Consider the following 21,947-nt stretch of genomic DNA (forward strand, 5'->3'; position numbering starts at 1 on the left):
GCATTCTGTGGAGAAGGTGTTTGAGATTCTCCGGTTTGTTGATTTATTGCCTTGGGTGCACTTTGAGATTGCATAAATTTGATTTTACAATTTGGCCTGTCAATTGTCAATCGTTCGGTCGCTTGAGGTCTCGGGAGTGAATAGTGGTTTGTGATCCACAGTGTTTGGTCAGTGATTCTGCAAAGATGCCGGTACCGGATCTGAGACAGCTGGTGAAGCAGGAGCGCCATGCTAGGATTTCGCTCGATAATATAGAGGAGTTTCTGTTGTCGTACCAAGAAGATCGTGATAGAGGTGCCGTGGATCTCAGAGTGAAAAGTTGGACGAAATTTATGAGAAATACTGTGAAGTGAGAGTTAGTATAGAGGTGTTAACCGATGACCTGGATGTTGGTGAAGGACCATCTGGCGACGGCGAAGAGGATGCTTCGAGACTATCTGCCATGGCCGAAGCTCGCCAAAGAGAGAATGAGGAGATTTTCAAAGAATTTGAAAACAAGTATTTTCGTCTGAAGCAGGCGCTTCTTTCGAAGGTTAGTATACCTACCGAAGTAGGTGTTGAGCGGAAACCGGAAGTGTCCCAGTCGTCACGGACACGATTTCCGGAATTGAAGCTTCCAACGTTCTCTGGAAGATTGTCGGAATGGATTAACTTTCGTGACAATTTCACTTCTTTGATTCACGACAACGCCCAACTCAGTACGATAGATAAGTTCAACTATCTGCGTGCTTCCCTGAAGGATGAGGCTCTTCTTCAGGTAAACCAGATCCAGGTCACTAGTTCCAACTACACTATCGCTTGGGGAGTTCTGGAGTCAAAGTTCGAGAATCACAAACTAATCGCACAGGAACATTTGAAAGCACTGTTCGCTGTTGCTCCGATGAAGGCTGAGAGTTTTCAAGCACTTAATCATATCTTGATGACGTTCAAGATAAATCTTCAACAGTTGGAGAAACTGGGTGAAGACACCGAGCAATGGAGTACACTGTTAGCTTTCATGCTATCCCAGAAGCTGGACGATGATACTCTTCGCCAATGGGAAACGCATCATAGCTCCAAGAATATTCCATCGTACAAGGCGATGGTGGAGTTCCTAGAGAACCATTGTGCTATTCTACAATCAACATCGTCACGTAAGAGTAGTGAGTTCAAGAAATCGTACAAAACCCCAGTTGTTCATGCTGCTGTATCGACTGGAAGTTGCATAGTGTGCAATGGTGGATCACATTCCGTGGAACAGTGTACGAGTTTCGGGAAAATGAAAGTTGTGGACAGAAAAATGCTTGCCAGGAAACTTGGATTGTGCCTGAATTGTTTACATTCCGGGCATTTCGTTGCGGAGTGTTCGAGGTCTACATGTCGTAAATACGGACAACGTCATCATACGATGCTCCATCCGTATGTCAACCTTGCAGGTCAAGGGCAGAATGTGAATCAGTCATCCTCCCAGAAGAACAACAGAGGACCTCAAGCCGCGAACAGTCAGTTTCAGCAATCGAATCAGGCCCAAACCCGGAACAACTCTCAACACCTACAGACTACACCAATCCCAAGTACATCTTCGCAAAATGCACGTCCGCCACCTCCCACCAATCCTTCCACTGTACACCACACTGCTACACCATCCAAAACACACCACCACTCAAAAACTGCACTACTGTCAACTGCTATTGTGAAGCTCGGTGATCGTCACGGAAATACCGTTCTTGCACGCGCTTTGTTGGACAGTGGGTCTCAAATATCTCTAATAACAGAGAACCTGTCTCAACGTTTAAATTTCCGTCGACTTCGTGAGAATTTGCCTGTTAAAGGAGTGGGTGGTTCTCTATCTGTTGCTAAACAATCAGTACTAGCAACAATACTGTCCTGCAACTCTGAGTATAAGTCTTGCGAGGTACAGTTCTATGTACTGTCGAAGATCAGGTCAAGCCTGCCGCAACAGCACATCGATACTTCGTCGTGGAATCTGCCTACAGGAGTTTGCCTGGTGGATCCGACTTCCAATGAGCCTGGAGCTATCAATGTCATCTTGGGTGTCACAGTTGCTTACGATCAGCTGCTAAGTGCACAGCTGAAGCTCTCCAACTCTGGACCGATTCTATGTGATACCGAACTTGGGTGGATTGTTGCAGGGGAGCTACCTGAAACCGCTTGCGTCAGCTACAGTACAGTAGCTTCAGTAGCTTCAGGACCGATTCTACGTGATACCGAACTTGGGTGGATTGTGGCAGGGAGAGCTACCTGAAACCGCTTGCGTCAGCTACAGTACAGTAGCTACAGTAGCTTCAGTAACGTCTTCAGTCGTCTTCAGTAACCACGGAGCAAGTTTTTGAAGAACTCTCGAAGTTTTGGGAATTGGAATCCTGTCCCACGAAGAGCTGCTCATCCATCGAGGAATCTGCTTGTGAAGCCATTTTCGAGGAAACAACTGCAAGAAGCCCTGATGGGAAGTTTCAAGTTCAGTTACAGAAGAAAAAACACGTTCTGGAGAAGTTGGAGAGCTCGAGGACGATAGCGAAAAAACGCTTCATCTCTATGGAGAGACGGCTGGATGCCAATTTGCAATTGAAAGCTATGTACACGGCATTCATGCATGAGTACGTTCAGATGGGACACATGAAAGAGGTACAGACGGACGACGAGGACTCGACTCCGGAATACTTCATTCCCCATCACTGTGTGCTGAAACCAGACAGCACCACAACCAAACTTAGGGTGGTTTTTGATGCATCTTGTCCAACGGATACGGGTGTGTCCTTGAACGATGTATTGATGGTTGGGCCGGTCGTTCAAGATGATCTGCGAAGCATCTTACTGCGGTTCCGGATGCATAGGTACGCGGTCGTTGGAGACGCAGAAAAAATGTACCGAATGGTATGGCAGCAAGCATCGGATCAGTTGCTGCACAAGATTTTCTGGAGGGATTCAAGTCAGGAGCCACTAAAAACGTATAAGCTCACCACAGTCACCTACGGCACATCATCTGCGCCTTATCTTGCTACTAGGTGCCTGAACAAGTGCGCGGACGAGGGTGCGGAGCGCTATCCTGCAGCTGCAGCTGTCGTTAAAAAGTGTTTTTATGTAGATGATATGCTGGCAGGATCACACACAATAGAAGAAGGGAAGCAGCTATGCAAAGACGTGCTAGAGCTTCTGAAAGAGTATGGGTTCAACCTCAGAAAGTGGAATACAAACAATCCTGCGATTTTGGCTGAAATTCCTCCCGATCTAAGAGACGAGCGCGAAGTTCTTGATCTGGACGAAAAGGCTACCGTGAAGACACTGGGTCTCACATGGGAACCGGCAGCAGATAAGTTTTGGATCAAGGTTCCCTACTGGAAGCCTGAAGGGCATGTTACCCATCGGATTGTGTTGTCCGAAATAGCACGCCTGTTCGACCCTTACGGACTAGTGGGCCCTGTAATAGTACAAGGAAAAATATTCCTACAAGATCTTTGAAATGCTAAATACACGAGGAAGGAACTGCTGGGCGACGATCTTCATTCACGTTGGTTAGAGTTTAGAATCAATCTATCGGATTTAGACACGGTGTCAGTTCCACGGTGGATTAGCTTTGGTAAAGACGTGATCACTTGTGGATTCCGCGGGTTCAGCGATGCTAGCGACAAGACCTACTGAGCTGTTGTCTACTTACGCTGCGTGAACTTGGACGGAAGAATAACGGCCAATTTGATGCTGGCCAAGTCAAAGTTCGGACCATTGGAAGACCTTAGCCGCAGGAAGAAAAAACAATCCACACCTCGCCTGGAATTGTCAGCTGCGTTACTGTTGGCTAATCTGTACGAGACGGCAAAGGCAGTTTGCAGATTTCAGCGCCTGCTTTCTTTTGGACGGATTCATCGATCGTCAAGTATTGGATCTCGTCACACCCATCGAGGTGGCAAGTCTTCGTAAGCAATCGTGTGTCGGAGATTCAGCATGCCACGAAAGGTGGCGTCTGGAATCACGTGCCGGGGATTGAAAATCCGGCCGATATCATATCGCGAGGAGCCACACCAGCGCAGCTAGTGAGTAATGCCCTATGGTGGCATGGACTGGATTGGCTTAGAAAGGATGTTAGCAATTGGCCTAAAAATATATTGGTCCCCGAGCAGCAGTTCGACTCGGTAACTCTGGAGGAGAGGCCACTTGTGTCCGCAGCTCTTCAAGCTCTTCCTCCAAGTAATGTATTTACACTTCGTTCTTCTTTGTAGAACCTTGTTCGACTGACCGCCTGGATACGTCGATTTTCTACCAATTGTCAACAAGGAAACAGCCAGCAACGGAGAACTGGATCACTGAGTGCTGATGAACACAACTCGGCGCTGCTAGCGTTAGTGAAGCTAGCCCAATCGGAATGCTTTCCCTTAGAATTGGCGGATATTGTAGCTAAAAATGAAGTAAGACCAACTTCAAAACTACACAAGCTTCACCCTGTTATGATTGATGGGATAATCTGTGTTGGTGGCCGGCTCGGAAATGCTCCGATCTCACCAGGTCGCAGACATCCAATGATCTTGGATAGCCATCACCCGTTAACTAAACTAATTCTGATTGATTATCATCATCGACTACTTCATGGAGGACCTCTATTGATGATAGCGTGCGTTCGTGAAAGATTTTGGCCGCTGAGTGTCCGGAATCTCGCCAGGAGGGTCCTACACGAGTGCATTAGGTGCTTCAGAGCAAGGCCACGCGTGCATGAGCAGTTGATGGGAGACCTTCCGCTCGAACGAGTGTCACCAGCGCCTGCATTCCAGCGAGTTGGCATAGATTATTGCGGTCCGTTCGAGCTTCAACCGGCAACTCGGAAAGGGGCACCGATCAAGTGCTACCTTTGTCTATTCGTATGTTTAGCCTGCAAGGCCGTGCATATAGAGGTCGTTATGGATCTCACCAGCGATGCTTTCATAGCCGCACTCAGGAGGTTCACCGCAAGACGCGGAAGGCCAGTCCTGATACTTTGCGACAACGCTACCAACTTTGTTGGAGCGCGAAGACAATTGTACGAGCTACACAACATTTTTCGGCAAGATCAGTTCCAGGATCGAGTTTCAACGGAAGCGGCTCTAGACTCAATTGAGTTTAAGTTCATTCCCGCCAGATCTCCCAATTTCGGCGGCTTGTGGGAAGCCGCAGTGAAGTCGGTGAAAGGACATATGCGGAGAGTGATCGGAAACAGAATGCTGAAGTGCGATGAAATGCAAACGGTTGTCGCACAGATTGAAGCTTGCCTTAATTCGAGGCCGTTAACTCCAATGAGCAACGATCCCACGGATTTGGAGGTTTTAACGCCGGGGCACTTCCTCATCCAGCGACCGCTCACTGCAGTGCCTGAACCAAATCTCAGTGAGCTTCCAGAGAATATGGTCAGCAGATGGCAACGGGTTCAGCAATACAGCCAGGTGATCTGGAAACGTTGGTCGACGGATTATTTATCAAGTCTACAGAGTCGTAATAGATGGACGAGAAGCAGGGACAACCTCACTGTTGGTACAATGGTACTGTTAAAAGAAGACAACGTTCCACCGCTGAAATGGAGGTTGGGACGAGTCACGGAGGTTCATCCAGGTGCTGACGGGAACGTGAGAGTCGTCACGGTCCGTACGAAAGATGGATCATATCGCAGAGCAGTGTCGAAGATTTGTATTCTTCCTATTCGAGATGGCCAACCGGCCGCAGAAGGACAGTAGGTCCTGAACAAATAAGTATGATCGCCCCCGTTGGGGCACTTTGGCATCTTGCGGTGTTACCCGCCGCTATCGCCAGGGGGCTAACCCCAAGTTACGTATATTCTCTTCTGTGTCGTTAGAAACAAACTGATCTGCTCTCCTTCGATAGTCGCTGTCTGCTGCACGTATGCTTGGACAACCCAACATTCATCCGTCTACAACAAACCAGAATAAGTATTTTCTGCCCTCATTTAGGGCAACCGTTGGCAATCTTGTGACTAGCTAGTCACCCCTGTCGAGGGGGCCGATAACTGAGTTACGTTTCTACATGTTAAAATGCATACACTAAAGTTTTTTTTAGTCGCTCCATGTACCGCGTAAAAAAAACCGCGCAAAAAAACCGCGTTATTTCAAAAAACGACGTAAAAAAACCGCGCTATTTTAAAAAACGACGTAAAAAACCTATTGGGGACTTAGAAAATTTTATATGTTGGTGCCTACTGGGGACTTAGAAGATTTTTTTATGCCGGTGCCTACTGGGGACTTAGAAAATTTTAAATTGGGACTTATAATGGACGGGGCTTCTTCCTATTTGTTTGCTAGGTGTTGTTTGTAGGTCATAGTACGCTAGTATGGATCGTTATATGGTACATGGTTTTTGAGATATGAAACCAAGAATGTGTTCCGATCTATGCTCAAGCACATCCAAGAATCTCCTGAGATAAGGCCTTGAGATCTATGAAATAAGGCCTTGAGATCTATAAAGATCTGTCCTCTTGTTTCAAATATGGTGCTTGCTCTGTGTGACTCAAAGAACAGATTGTGTTCAAAGCCTAAGTTATTGGTCATCCAAATAAATTCCGAAACAAGGCCTTTAGATCTACACGCGTAACCAAAGATCTGTCCGTCTGTTTCAAATATGGTACATGCTCTACGTGACTCATAGAATAGATTGTATTCAAAGCATAAGTTATGGTCATCCAAAAAAATTCCGAAGTAAGGCCTTTGGATCTATACGCGTAACCAAAGATCCGTCCGCCGGTTGCAAATATGGTACATGCTCTGTGTGACTCATAGAACAGATTGTGTTCAAAGCCAAAGTTATTGGTCATCCAAAAAAACCCGAAGCAAGGCCTTTAGATCTACTCGCGTAACCAAAGATCTGTTCGCCTGTTTCAAATATGGTACATGCTCTACGTGACTCATAGAATAGATTGTGTTCAAAGCCTAAGTTATTGATCATCAAAAAAAAAATCCGAAGTAAGGCCTTTAGATCTACACGCGTAACCAAAGATCTGTCCGCCTGTTTCAAATACGGTGCATGCTCTGTGTGACCCATAGAATAGATTGTGTTCAAAGCATAAGTTCTTGGTCATCCTGAAAATTTCCGAAGCAAGGCCTTTAGATCTACACGCGTAGTCAAAGATCTCTCCGACTGTTTCAAATATGGTGCATGCTCTGTGTGACCCATAGAATAGATTGTGTTCAAAGCATAAGTTCTTGGTCATCCTGAAAATTTCCGATGTAAGGCCTTTAGATCTACACATGTAACCAAAGATTTAACCACCTATTTCAAATATGCTACATGCTATATGTGACTCATAAGATAGATTGTAATCAAAGCATAAGTTCTTGGTCATCCAAGAGATCCTTGAAGTAAGGCCTTTAGATCTACATGCGTAACCAAAGATCTATCAGCCTGTTTTAAATATGGTACATGCTCTTCGTGGTTCATAAAATAGACTGTGTTCAAAGCATAAGTTCTTTATTATTATTATTATCTTTATTAATGAGGTTTTCGGCCCTGGACCGGTTCGCCTGGTATAAAGCATAAGTTCTTCTTCTTCTTCTTATTGGCATTACATCCCCACACTGGGACAGAGCCGCCTCGCAGCTTAGTGTTCATTAAGCACTTCCACAGTTATCAACTGCGAGGTTTCTAAGCCAAGTTACCATTTTTGCATTCGTATATCATGAGGCTAACACGATGATACTTTTATGCCCAGGGAAGTCGAGACAATTTCCAATCCGAAAATTGTCTAGACCGGCACCGGGAATCGAACCCAGCCGTGCGCGTCTTACCGCACAGCTAAGGAGGGCATAAGTTCTTGGTCGTCAAAAAACTTCCAAAGTAAGTCCTTTACATTTACACGAGTAACCAAAGATCTATCGGCTTCTTTCAAATATGGTACATGCTCTGTGTGGTTCATAGAATAGACTGTGTTCAAAGCATAAGTTATTGGCCATCCAATAAAGTACCGATGTAAGGCCTTGACATCTACATGCGTAACCAAAGATCTATCGGCATGTTTAATATATGGTACATGCTCTTAGTGGTGTAGTATTAGCTTTATTATTAGCATTAGCATTAGTATTGAGCAATTCGGACAAATTCGTAGGTGGTACAAGCCTGGACTATTGTATAGGAGTAGCACTTTCACATTCATCCGTTACCACATATATTGATTTGGGGCTAATCACTACCTCTTATATGGAAGCAATGCACTCTCCAATAGTCGAGATCTGTCTTGGCCACGTCCTTGCGAATGCTGAGGAAGGGGATGGATGGTATGTTGAACACCTACTTAAGAAAGATGCAGCGACGACCTCCCATGTGTGTCACTTGCGGTTTTTGGAATTGTTAATGTGGAAGATTATAACAGTAGGAATCGTTTTGGTAAAACGTGAAACACAGAAACAGCTAAGATAGAAATACAGTCGGAAACGAAAGAACCTGGAAATGCACCCATGTCGTCCTGCTTATAAGGCAGAAGCGGTAGCCACTAGGCCACTCGTCTTTTTGTGGTTCACAAAGTATTGTATGTACACAAAATCCTTCTACATTCAGTTCGGTCAGTAGATGCACGTCGCCAGCCTTACAGTTCACGGAGGGTCGTCAAATTATCTTCAACTGATCGATTTATCTTGCTCGCTGCGTACCTCGCCTTCTTGTCCCCATAGTGATAGGCGATATTCAAAGGCGCGATCTGGTGGTGACCGATTCATGAGAGAATGTGCAGGTTGAGGATCAAAGACCGGTTCTTCAGCTTAAGCATAATCACCGTTTAGCCTACACACCGGAATTCTGCCCATACCCTGAGGGAAGTTAAGGATGCCATCAGAAAGCTAAAGACCAATAAAGCAGCTGGTAAGGATGGTGTCGCAGCTGAGCTCATCAAAATGGGTTCCAGAATCCAGAGATCCAAAGGTCTTACTTCGGAAAATTTTGGATGACCAAGAACTTAGGCTTTGAACTCAATCTATTATATGAGTCGCGCAGAGCATGTACCATATTTGAAACAGGCTGATAGATCTTTGGTTACGCGTATATATCTAAAGGCCTTACTACAGGATTTTTTTTGATGACCCATGACTCTCGTACTTCGGAAAAGTTTGAATGACCAATAACTTAGGCTTTGAACACAATCTATTCTATGAGTCACACAGAGCATGTACCATATTTGCAACCGGCGGACGGATCTTTGTTTACGCGTATAGATCCAAAGGCATTACTTCGGATTTTTTATGGATGACCATGAACTTATGTTTTGAATACAATCTATTCTATGAGTCACGTAGAGCATGTACCATATTTGAAACAGGCTGATAGATCTTTGGTTACGCGTATAGATCTAAAGGCCTTACTTCGGAATTTTTTTGGATGACCCAGAACTTATGCTCTGAACACAATCTATTCTATGAGTCACGTAGAGCATGTACCATATTTGAAACAGGCGGACAGATCTTTGGTTACGCGTGTAGATCTAAAGGCCTTGCTTCGGGATTTATTTGGATGACCAATAACTTAGGCTTTGAACACAATCTGTTCTATGAGTCACACAGAGCATGTACCATATTTGCAACCGGCGGACGGATCTTTGGTTACGCGTATATATCCAAAGGCCTTGTTTCGGAATTTTTTTGTATGACCTTGAACTTATGCTTTGAACACAATCTATTCTATGAGTCACGTAGAGCATGTACCATATTTGAAACAGGCGGACAGATCTTTGGTTACGCGTGTAGATCTAAAGGCCTTGTTTCGGAATTTTTTTGGATGACCAAGAACTTAGGCTTTGAACACAATCTTTTCTATGAGTCACTCAGAGCATGTACCTTATTTGAAACAGGCGGACAGATCTTTGGTTACGCGTGTAGATCTAAAGGCCTTGTTTCGGAATTTTTTTGGATGACCAATAACTTAGGCTTTGAACACAATCTGTTCTATGAGTCACACAGAGCAAGCACCATATTTGAAACAAGAGGACAGATCTTTATAGATCTCAAGGCCTTATTTCATAGATCTCAAGGCCTTATTTCAGGAGATTCTTGGATGAGCTTGAGCATAGATAGGAACACATTCTTGGTTTCATATCTCAAAAACCATGTACCATATCACGATCCATACTAGCGTACTATGACCTACAAACAACACCTAGCAAACAAATAGGAAGAAGCCCCGTCCATTATAAGTCCCAATTTAAAATTTTCTAAGGCCCCAGTAGGCACCGGCATAAAAAAATCTTCTAAGTCTCCAGTAGGGACCAACATATAAAATTTTCTAAGTCCCCCAATAGGTTTTTTTTTACGTCGTTTTTTTTCAAATAGCGCGGTTTTTTTTTACGTCGTTTTTTTTAAATAACGCGGTTTTTTTTTACGTCGGTACCGCGTAAAAAAAAACCGCGCAAAAAAACCGCGTAAAAAAAACTTCAGTGTATTCCGGATCCAAAGCGTTGTTATTCTTCAACAGATTTGGATTCATCCGTAGTACACCGTTATGAAGTCATCATGATCAGTGAAGATCAACCCTAGCCGTCAACAGTCATCGTTCGTCTCCAAGAATCTACTGCACAAAATAAAGCTTAATGTGGCCCCATTAGGGGCAATAATTGGCAGCTGACGGCATTTTATGCCGCATTCGCCAGGGGCCGCACATAAAGTTATGTTCTCCAACACCCCATGGTTTTCCGGATCACAATCGATTTTTCTCTTTGGCAGAAAACTTCGTCGAAGACTTCAACGTTACTTTGCCGTACCACAGCCACTCCAGCACTGCGTTACATGCCCCCATCGGGGCAAACTTTGGCAGAATGGAGATCTCGGCCATTATCGCCAGGGGGCGATCGATAAGTTATGTCATTCCATTTGTTGTTATGTCTCGGATTCAAGTCGTCTCGTTCTTTGGCAGTATTCGAGTCAGGACCTTACGGTTGCAACACCACGGCAGGAGTATGAGTATCCAGAAGTCATCGAGAAGTAAGCGGTGATCATCTAGGAAACCGGACGGACAGAATTTGGATCCCAAGGAGATCGACGTCGACGAAAGTGTTGAAACTAATAGAATTAAGGTTTTGAAATGTTAGTTAGTAGAATTGAGTGAACTCAAGGTGGCCGGTATGTTGGATAATTAATTCATTTTCTTTGCGAACCACTGTATCAATACGCACTAGATGCGAATTGGTCAATGGCCAGTGGTTTGTTTCTCATCGTTTGCCACACGATAGCCTCTCTCGACCAAAGGCCTACAGAGATGATGCTCGCAGCATCCCGGTAGTAGGTAGATGTAGGGAGTATATTTTTAGTTCTATCTCGACCGCCGGTGATACCGATCGTCGGCAGTGCGCCGCGTGTTATATCAATAATAAATACAGTCCACTATAGAGCAATAAACGGTTGTAGTTTGTACGAAGTGCGTCAATAAATTTATTCATTTGTGACCGTATCACATCGGTGATTTCGCGCTTGATCTGAAAAGTTGATTTGCTGGTGCTTTCGCTGAAGTGCGAATCGGTAGTATCCACACATTGTTTTGACACAAAATTTTGTTCTGACAAATCACACCAAGCACCAACAAAAATTACCCATTTTCCGTCCAAGCTTTCATTAGGATGATTTGAATAATCGCGAATCGTATCGATTATCCCTTAACCGCATAACTGAAGATACCCTACAACAAATGTTCGAATGAATTGATATGAAATGGTTCCCGTTTTCCTTGTACCAACAAAATATCACAAGTGAGCAGAGATGCATCCTGAACAGAATATGAGCTGTTGCTCTTGAACAGTGTGCTGTGAGCGTTTTGAACGTTTTGAACACGAACAAGCCTTCTTGGGACCCCGGGAACGGGGACCCCGACCATAACGTTCGAATTTGTTTTCAGTCAAACAATTTTGGGTTTGGAATTGGAAGTTCAAGAATCTTAAGAATTGGCAGTTTACTTGAAATAAGATATTGTTTTGTTACTAAATCAGGGTACAGTGCCCAATAGTGGATCCACAACCAATAATGGACCCTCCAGCTATTTTTGCATTATTACAGCACAATGTAAAAATCATTCATTTTCAAACATCCCATCGGGAGAACATACCTCAAAGTCTTATGATTTGATTACATGCATTGGAGATGGTATTGAAACTAAAATTAGATATTTTTTTACAATTTTATGAAAAACTAAACACTTATAGGAATCTTTTGAGTAGTCCATAATAGGGAAGAAGAACGCTCTGAAACGGAACATGACAATGAAATAAAGTGTCGACTATAGGGAAGCAATTTCCTATTACGGACCCCCGGAATCCTATAGGGTGAATTCAGTTAGACTTTAAAACAGTAATTTGAACAAATAACAGTGTTTCAGGGTTTTATGTATCGTGGATAGGAGATGCAGACCTGGTTATTAGATATCAAGCAGAAATAATATCTTTGAAATTCCAACGTTCCACATCAAATGATGAAGAGCGAATTGAACAAACCGCCGTTGAACAGCTTCAATCCTGTTGACACCATGCAAACAATACTCAAATGATTTTTGGAGGAGAGGTAGCGAATGTACAGGAAAATGCCTTCGAAATTGTATTCCTGCTATTTCACTTTGTCTGCTAATTCACGTATTTCTAAAAGCTTTTAGGATTTGATTTCAGTGTTTTCTGAATGTGATTCGAGTGATACTTTCGGCTCATCTCCTCATAACGGTTGTCATTTTCTCGTTTCTACAATATCGCTTTTAGATTGCTTTTCGATCTTCAATTGTAGTAATGCTACAGTCGGTGCGGTAGCTTAGGTACATGGCGATCTATTGCGTAGTTCATGACGTTTAAGGATATTTGAACTGCAAGGTCGATTATGTCATTGTCGAGAACTCCGTTCCAGCAGAATGTCAGTAATATTGCTGTAGTCGGCTTCTATGAAGTTGTAGCTGAAGGTATCGGCGATGCATCGAAAATCCGTGGGTGTTGAAGGCTTGATTACGATGTGTGGTGCAGGATGGTGCGGGTTGGTTTTTACCAATGGAGTCGCCGTGTTTTTTTTAAAGATCTGACGTAAAAGGTTCGAATAACTGTACTTAATCTGAAGAAGTGACGTATGCACCATTTTACAACATGCATGTTTTCCATTTTTCTGTTAAAGAGCTCGATGAATACCACTCGTTAACACCATTTTTGGAAAATGGTTAAAACGTCACTTTTCCAGATTACGGCAGTGTAGCAGTCGAGCAGATTGTGGATTCTTACACGAAAGGATTACTTCAACGAATCTACATACCAAAATCCGTTTCAACAGTAGCGCTATTTTACGCCGGGAAGTTCGGGAAGATAGATTTCAAGTGGCGATTTACAAAACGTCTCTATCATAAAAATTGCTGAAAGTTTAAAAAAAATTGTTTGGAATTGCAAAAAATAAATATCAGAATTTCGACGTAAATTTTTCAAGTTTCAAGAAAATCCGCTTTCAACAAAATTCAGACAGACAATTTGTTGATTATTTTTAGGAATTTCTTCAGATTTCGACGGGATTTTTTTATATTGTCCAAAAGAAATTGTTGCCGCATTGCGTTTGGCCGAAAGTTTCGTCAGAAAACCATTTGGCCGAATGTCACTTTGCCAAATAACATGTAAAGCCATATAGTCGAATTCTATTTGGCCAAATTGAACATTAAGGCGAAAAGGTTATTTGAGCGGAAATAGTTTGGCGGAAAATACCATTTCTAGGATTTCTTTTCAAATAGGCGTAATTGCAATTGACCTCGATATTTTAAGCGGCTAATACTCTTTCTATTCAGCATATTTCGTTCTTCTGATGATACTACCAGATAGATTAGAATTCATTCTTTCTGTTGGGCACATTAATTTAGGAAATAGTTTGAATGAAGCGCACAATTCGTTCCAATAACCAAGGTCAAAATCAATTACGACCATTTAATCCCAGATTTGTCTGTCGCTTACGGCCGAAGGGATGAACAACCAAACTGGTAATTTGGTTGAAAAAGCTAATTGCCCTAACAGGTCGTTTGGACTAATAGGCAATGTGACCGAAAATGCCGTTTGACTGAAATGGTCGTTTGGCAGGGAATATGTACATACGTCCATTGTAGCCAAATATGTCCATTTTCGTATGTCCGTATGTCCATTTAAGCAAAACGGCATTTTCGGCCAAATGACCTATTCAACCAAAAGACATTTCCGGTCAATAGAGCAGTTGTGTTCGGGAAAATGACTTATTATGCCAAACTATTTTCGGTCTTGTGACCTTTGACCCTTTCCGTCGGTTTGCCGAACCTTTATTTGTGGAAATCATTGCTCGAATTTGTTCACTTGGACGAATAACACATATAGCCAGATTTCATATGTGCAAAACGGGTATTAGATCGAACATAGCTTAGCCGAAATTATCATTAGTCTGAATGCGACATACGACTCAACTGGTAATTAGGTATTTTGACGGCATTTCGATCAAATGAAATTTTTGGTCAAATAGATTCAGCCAACAACGTTCGGTCTTGTGGCCTTGAGTCAAATAATTTTCGGCCAAGCGGTCCTTCTTTGTTATTTTTTTTTTAGCAATATCATGTTTTTAAATTTTCCACAAAATTTTCATTTTCTGGAACGTGCGCTTAAATTCGTCAGAATTTTAAAGAATAACCCTGTCAAATTTTCAAGTAAATTTACTCGGGATTCCAAAGGGAGCATTTTAGGAATTTCTAAGGTGCAAAAGGCCGACTTGAAAGATCTCCATCCTGAGCGATGTCCAGCTATCGCTTTAACCTGTTGCCAGGTTAGATTTCGGCCAACTTCTTTTATTTCTTTATTGAGGCTTCGCCGCCATGAGCCTCTGGGTCTGCCTCTGGTGAAATGTCCCGCTAGGTTCCAGTCTAATACTTATTTATAGCTTTCGTTTCCACCTCTACGTAGAGTGTGGCCGACCCAGCCCCACTTCCGATCCCGAATTTCTGTTGCTATCGACCTCTGGTGACAACGACGATGGAGCTCGTTGTTTGAGATTCAGTTGTGAGGCCACCAGGCCTGAATTATGTACCACAGGCATCTGTTGATAAACACCCGCAGCCGTAGAGTGTTCTCCACTGATACACACCATGTTTCGCTAGCGTATAACAGCTAAGATTTCACGTTAGAGTTGAAAACTTGTATTGCGGTGCGTTTATTTATCTGCCAGTTTTTCCAGATATTTCTTAAACTCGCAAATACAACCCTTGGTTTCTTTCGGTTTGGTTCACGGTCAATCGCACCTACCAGAACCTCGTCGACTACGATGAGGAACAGTAACGGTGATTGAGACGATCGAAAGCTTTTTCTTAGTCCAGAATGATACGGAGCGTTACAATATGGTCCACACAGGATCTTCCGGCACGGAATCCCGCCTGCTGCCGCCGGAAAGTTGCATCGATCTTCTCCTGAATCCGGGCTAGGATAACTTTGCATAGAACTTTGAGAACGGCACTCAGCAACATAATGCCTCGCCAGTTATCGCATACAGCACCTTTCTCGTACCAATCTTCGGAAAAAGTTTTGCCGAATACTTGCCGCTTCTAACACAAACACCCTTTGATAAATAGTTAGTCAGGATAGACATTAAGTATTCTTCAATTGTAAAATTGTAATAGTCTTAAGAAATATTGTATCTGTTGGAAATTGTAATTTCTGTTGATATAAAAGAAGAAGAGCTTTGCGCCCGCTTGAGGAAGGGATTTTGCTCTACTCAAGCGGGCTTTTCCCTGCTCCAAATAAAGATTAAAGAATAAATACAGTCAGGTCACTCTTTTGGGTACCTTCACTAAGATACCTTGCATCCAGTCAACCGCTAAAGTTGCGGTGTCCCAGATGTTACGAAATAAACAATGCAGTAGTTGAGCGGATGTCATGGGGTCAGCTTTGAGTATCTAGTCTGATATGTGATCGACCCCTTTTTTTACAAGGGAGAATGCATTTATACACTAACCCAGCACACGAGTGTCGGACTCGACCGTACCGGTAATACCAACAAAACTCCCTTGGGCTCCGCCATTGTTTCCCCCAGGAACTACCTCCCAGTACTACTTCTGGAGGGATGCGATCGACCCCTGGGGCTTTATTCGAGTTCATATTTTGGATGGCTGTTTGAATCTCTAGCAGTGATGGAGCTTCGGTATTGACGCGTGTTATACATCGGATCCTAGGCAGGTCATGCCGAGGTGGTGGTGGCCTAGCTGACACTTGAAAAAGTTGTTATACTGGGCTCGAACCAGCGTTTCAGCTGGTCAGTTGGTTCGGTCAATAACTGACCATTCGCGTCTTTCACAGGCATCGTTGCATTCATCTTTACCCGCTTAAGCGTCATGAGATATCGTAGAGGAGGCGAATGTCCCCGGTTGCTGCGGCTCTCTCTTCTTCGTCGGCCAGAGAGTCCGCCCATGCTCGCTTGTCCCTTCGACATGAGCGTTTCACTGCCTTCTCCAGAGCCGAGTATCGTTGACGGGCTATGACTTTGGCTCCTCTGATTTTTGATCGCTCAATCGCGGCTTTGGCTTCTCTTCGCTCCTCTATTTTCCTCCAGGTCTCATCGGTGATTCATTGTTTCCTCTGGGTGCGCAGTTCGCCCAGATTATTCTCGCTAGTGGCGATGAAGGCATTCTTAATGACGGTCCATTGGTTTTCCACGCTTCCACCTTCCAGAATATCAGCACGTGCCTCCAATTCTTCAACGAAGGACCGTTTCACCGTGGCATCTTCCAGTCGGCGTGTGTTGAACCGTCGTCCAACTCTCTCCCCCTGCAGATGAATCCGCGCAATGCGCAGGCGTATTTCGTCGATGATGAGGTGATTATCAGACGCGATATCGGCACTACGTTTTTTCCATACATCAAGAAGGCTCCGTTTCCATTTTCGGCTGATGCAGATGTGGTCGATTTGATTTTCTGCGAACAGCTCTCCGCTTTTGCTCATTTCTACGTCCCATTATGCGTACATGGTTCGAGTTACGGATGCGATCATCGCATTGAAGTCGCCCATACAGATCTTGATCTAATAAGGTTGGTATGAAACGCAAATGAAACGCAATGAAATTTAATAGTGATCAACAAGGCTTTGTACACTATCGAATAAAACTTGTTGCGAGAAAATCCTTTAAAGATTACTATATGAAAAGTTGTCCAATGTTTTTCTTAGCTTTTGCGCACATACATATACACATATACACACGGGCTGCGTATTGGTTAGTTTAAATCTGGGAAGATGCGACATACACATCTCTGGTCCTCACAAGTTCATATCTCACGCTTCCACGGGTCTGCCGATGACAATCGACCGCCAGCTAAGGGTTTTGTACTTAGCTGGTAGTGCAGGCTGAGCACTGTTGTCTTTCTGACATCAGCTAGAGTGAGGGGGTGTGACCAAGGGGGACCAATAATCATCGTCCCTAACCCCTGTTATGCGACCCGTGCCGAGGGGATGCATGGCCAGGGGGGTGAAATAATGAGCTAGGCCTTTAACGGAGCCTGTGGGGTACCTGGGCACCCTCCACAGTAATTGTCCCTTACCGCGTCATGCTGGGATCTGGCGTGGTGGATCTCTTTTCCCGAGCAACTCGTGGGACCAAAATGGAAAACCAAGTCAATTCTTCAATTAGTGGTAGTAGTGTAGGCGACAACCCCTTCGCAAGAGGTGGGTTGTTCAGGTCTCCGCCTAGGAGGCCAGAGGCAATAGTCGGCAGCTCGGTGCGCAGCGCCAGTGTGGGTCACTTAACCTTCTTCTCGGCTACGCCGTTAAAGGTTATGGACGGCCCATGGCTTGTGGGGGTGATGAACCGCAAACGCGATGGGCTTTCGGCCTTCGAGGTGGCGACGGAACAGCTGGACGCCATCATCGACTTTGCGTCATCGAAGCATAATATCAGCAAGGAGTCCTTACTAAGGACCTCAAGAGGAGCTTGCTGAAACTTCGAAAGTCGATGCTGGACGCCAAGCTGAAGAGGGCGGTTGGAACGGCCAACTGTAAACCCATGAAATCTCTGGAGTCGTGGTCTACCCAGACTGAGGCCCAAGGATTCGCGGACTCAGGCAAGGTCGAATCGACCGAGGGCGTGCCAGCGAAGACGGTGGTGCCAAAGTCTACTCAGACTGAGGCTTAAGGGATGAGCTCCCTGGGGCTGCTCCAAAACGCGAAGGATACTACCCCGAATGAGGAGTGACGTTAAGCTCGGTGAACTCGGCGTACCCAACGTACCTGGATGGACGAGATGATCCTCGAGCTGAAGCTGGGCATCTCGCAAAAGGGCGCCGCCTACAAGAAGTTGGCGGAGGAAGTCCAGGTCAAGGTGAAGGCACTCACGACGGAAGTGAATCTAAGGGTTAAAGACCTGGACGAGATCACCGAAGTCGAAGAAATCGTCACGGCACTGTGGCGACAGTTTGAAGTGAAGATGCCCACCGCAGCCGTTTGGCTACGGAAAGGTCCAGCAGGGACGCAGGTAGCATTGGTTCGGCTATCTGCAGCGGACGTCTCCAAGGTAGTCAAGTTAGGGAGCGTCAAGGTGGAATGATCAGTGAGCCCTATGGAATGTACGAGCAACCCGAAGTTTGCTTCAAGTTCCTGGAACCGGGGCACAATCAATGGAACTGCAAAGGCCCTGACAGAAACAATCTCTGCCGACGCTGCGGATTGGAGGGACATAAGGCACAATGCTGCACGAACCCTCCTAATTGTTTGATTTGCTCCAGCAAAGCTGTTAACAGCAAGCACCCAATGGGGGGTTCGAAGTGTCCGGCGTTTAAGCGTGCTGCAAAATCACAGTGTAGGTAACGCAGCTGGCTTGCTCGGCCTTGCCTGAGTGTTTGGTGTGCGCAGGTTTAGAGGAAACGGTGGAACTCGTGTTGTTCGTGTGTCCACGTTTTCGCGCAATGCGTGATCACATCATGCTTGCCACATGTGGTCTGGACACTACCCTGGACAACCTAGTTCGGAGGATGTAAAGATGAAGTTGGCTGGAACGCTGTTTTATCGGTTATCGTCCAAATCGTCTCGGAGCTACACAGAAGATGGCGCGTGATCTCAAGGATGGCTAGTTCAGATGGCTAGCGAAGAACAACATGGTATCGTCGCTTTCGCCGAGTTTAGAGCCCGGCGGGTTCCGGAGCCCGAGGACGGAAAGGGGTCCTCGTCAAGGCTGAGGCAGATGTAGGCACCGCGTCGGCAAGTCCCTCTGCGTGTTGGCGAATAGACCCTATCGCAGAGAGGTCAATTTGGGGTGCACGCGGAATCATCATTCTTGATACCAGTCGTGCAGAGGGAAGCTGGCGCGAGTCGACCCTTCCCACCTTCCGAGAACATAGGGCGTGGTAAGGTCACCTGGAAAGCCGGCAATGCGCTGGCACGATACCATGGTGTTCTAAAAAAGCGAGTCACGATGTTCGATGCTGCAAGGACACGCAGCTAAACTCGAGGGTTTTGTTCTGCAATTGAATTTCAGATAAACATGAACATGAGCATGATTAATCACCCACGGTTGCCACTCTTTTGTTGCCATACCGATATACCAAAGTCTAACACATATTCAATGGAAGTAAACATGTGGATCATTGTACAAATTGGCTGGTTAAATCCAATAAAGAGTGCAATAAAAGTTCGGTTACTACAGAGATCGCTGTCTCAGAATTCATTCTTAGACAGGGCAATTGACGTCAGCGTTGTGCAGTTTGACAACAATTGTAGCTTGCTGCACCTTACGCCTTCGATCAAGGATTTCGAGACCAAGTAGTTGACATCTGTCGATATACGCTGGAAGGTTTGCGGGATTACGCCACGGTAGATGTTTGAGGGCAATCCGTGAGAACCATTTCAGGGCCCACTCAATTCGTAAGTTCCACGTTACATCGTTCGGCGCAAACCAACAAAAGCCGTTTCCAGAATTGGTCGCACGAGAGCACAATAAAGTGTTTTAAAACAGTGCGGATCCGTGAAATCCCTGGATATTCTTGAGATTAATCCAAGCTGCTGGTTTATTTAGAAATCATTGTGCCATAATGTGCATTGAAGGAGAGCTTAGGGTCCAAAATAACACCAAGTTCCGTCACCTGGTCCATTCTGTTCAGCACAGTATTCTTGATAAGATAGTTATACATTATCGGATTTGTGGAGCGGTGGGAAGTCATCACGTGACATTTTGTAATGCTGATAATTAGCTTATCCACGGCACACCAGTTAGTTGGTAAATGAGTTAAGCAGCTATTGATGTCTAATATAGTCAAAGCTAAGCTAAAGCTAAGCTATTGATGTGTAATACAGTCATCAATACTGCAAACAACAACATAGATCTTAAGATCATTGGCGTAAAACAGCTTGCGCTTAAAATCAAGCGAAGTGTCAACGTAGTTGAAAAATATGAGGAATAATATCGAGCCCAAGTTGCTTCCTTGCGGGACGCCAGAAGTGCTGATAAGCGGCGAGGAGACGTGTGATCCGTGTCTAAGACACATTGACCGGCCGTACAGATATGAGGAAAACCACGATACCACTCTGTTTGAAAATCCCAGACGAGACAGTTTTCGAAGCAGTATCTTGTGATCAATTTTGTCAAACGTTGTTGTTTCGAGGTGGTAGTGAACTCCAGGAAATTAGTGGTCACCGACCTACCGGGAAAAAAGCCGTGTTGATCCGTCGAAATGTGTTTTTTTGCAGCATGAAGGATATGATCGCTAACAATAATGTCAAAAACCTTAGAAGTAACAGGCATTTACCAGCATGCCACAATAATTTTTATCGTCTTTACGGTCACCAGATTTAAATACAGGAAACATGTGAGATAGTTTCCAACACTTGGGAAAGGCGCTCTATTCGTGCGATCTATTGAAAACAAAATCTAGAGGCTCAAATAATGCATTAGAACATCGATGAAATACAACAGCAGGAACGCCCTCATTCCCAGGTAAAAAAGAATCCTTCATCCTTTTGACACAACATTCAAAACCATCGCTGGCGTTATTTCGAACATATCAAAATCCACTGCATTCAGAGCAACATTTGAAGCCGCCAAATTAGCCTCGATGTCAGTAGATGATTCTGGTTCAAAAACGGATGCAAAATGCTTAGCGAAGAAGTCACACGCTTCTTTCGCGCTAGTTGACTCACTGTTATCAAAAACCACTTTATTCGGAACGGACGGGTTTTTTCTCTTACTGTTTACAAAGCTCCAGAAAGATTTCGGGTCCCGTCGTAAACCAAACTGGACTTTTGAGACATGCGCTTTGTAAAGTTGCTCGCTGCTCGCACGCTTAAAATTATTTTTCGTTTGAATGTTTCGAAGAATTCGCCAATGGCGCTGCCATTGACTACGTTTGCGTTTCAGATTTCGGAGAAGAGGAGTGCTCCCGGAGGGGAGGCGGGTCTTCTCTTCACAGGTACGTTCGAGTTCAGCCATAATACATATAATGATATCACAGAAGTTTGAAGCTATGTCATGGACATCCAAACCGTCGTAGACACAACGTAGACTCAAAAGGTACTCCAAAAGTCCGTCGAAATCAGATAAACGATAATTTAGCTCTTCAACATTTTGATTCGCCACCTGGATAGACCGAGGACACTCAATTGGAACGTTAATGTGAATGATTAGTGCTGGGTGGTGAAGATCGATTGGTAGAATTGGTTCCTCAGCTGAACAGCTCAGCGGTTGATCTCTGCTGTGAAAACCAAATCTAGGATTCTTCCTAAGTGATTTCTAAGTGATCACTGTGTCACCTGTTGAAGCAATATCGCAAAGTTCACGAGCTGTGGCGATGTGCTCTTCATACAAGTTTACGTCCCGGCTTTTATCCGGAGGAATGTAAACATTGCAAAGCAGCAATCGGCGGCCTTAGATATTGGCAGAAACACACACCTGCTCCAAGCGCTGCCCATAGCGTAGCATAGCTTTTTTTATATCGAAGACAAATACAAATACAAAATATCGAGATCTAGCATGTCGTTCAGCGACGGATATTAGCACACCACAAATTCCGTGGCTACT

The 21,947-nt window shown here is 44.6% G+C and overlaps 2 protein-coding genes across 6 annotated transcripts in view; both read left to right on the forward strand.

The window, feature by feature from the left end:
• Positions 1 to 21,947, forward strand: part of LOC134222255 (homeobox protein B-H2) — a 126,013-nt gene that overhangs the window by 44,187 nt on the left and 59,879 nt on the right. The window lies entirely within an intron of this gene.
• Positions 186 to 2,245, forward strand: LOC134205986 (uncharacterized). Its single transcript, XM_062681678.1, has 2 exons — positions 186 to 294; positions 351 to 2,245. The coding sequence occupies exons 1-2, from the start codon at positions 186 to 188 to the stop codon at positions 2,243 to 2,245; spliced, it is 2,004 nt and encodes a 667-aa protein (XP_062537662.1).

Source organism: Armigeres subalbatus, chromosome 1 (assembly GCF_024139115.2).
Source record: "Armigeres subalbatus isolate Guangzhou_Male chromosome 1, GZ_Asu_2, whole genome shotgun sequence".
Lineage (NCBI taxonomy): Eukaryota > Metazoa > Arthropoda > Insecta > Diptera > Culicidae > Armigeres > Armigeres subalbatus.

Bases quoted from the DNA above. Each gene is read 5' to 3' on its own strand.
- LOC134205986 (XM_062681678.1), top strand. From the start codon at position 186: ATGCCGGTACCGGATCTGAGACAGCTGGTGAAGCAGGAGCGCCATGCT. The intron at 295-350 runs GTGCCGTGGATC...AATACTGTGAAG, and splicing joins CCAAGAAGATCGTGATAGAG to TGAGAGTTAGTATAGAGGTG.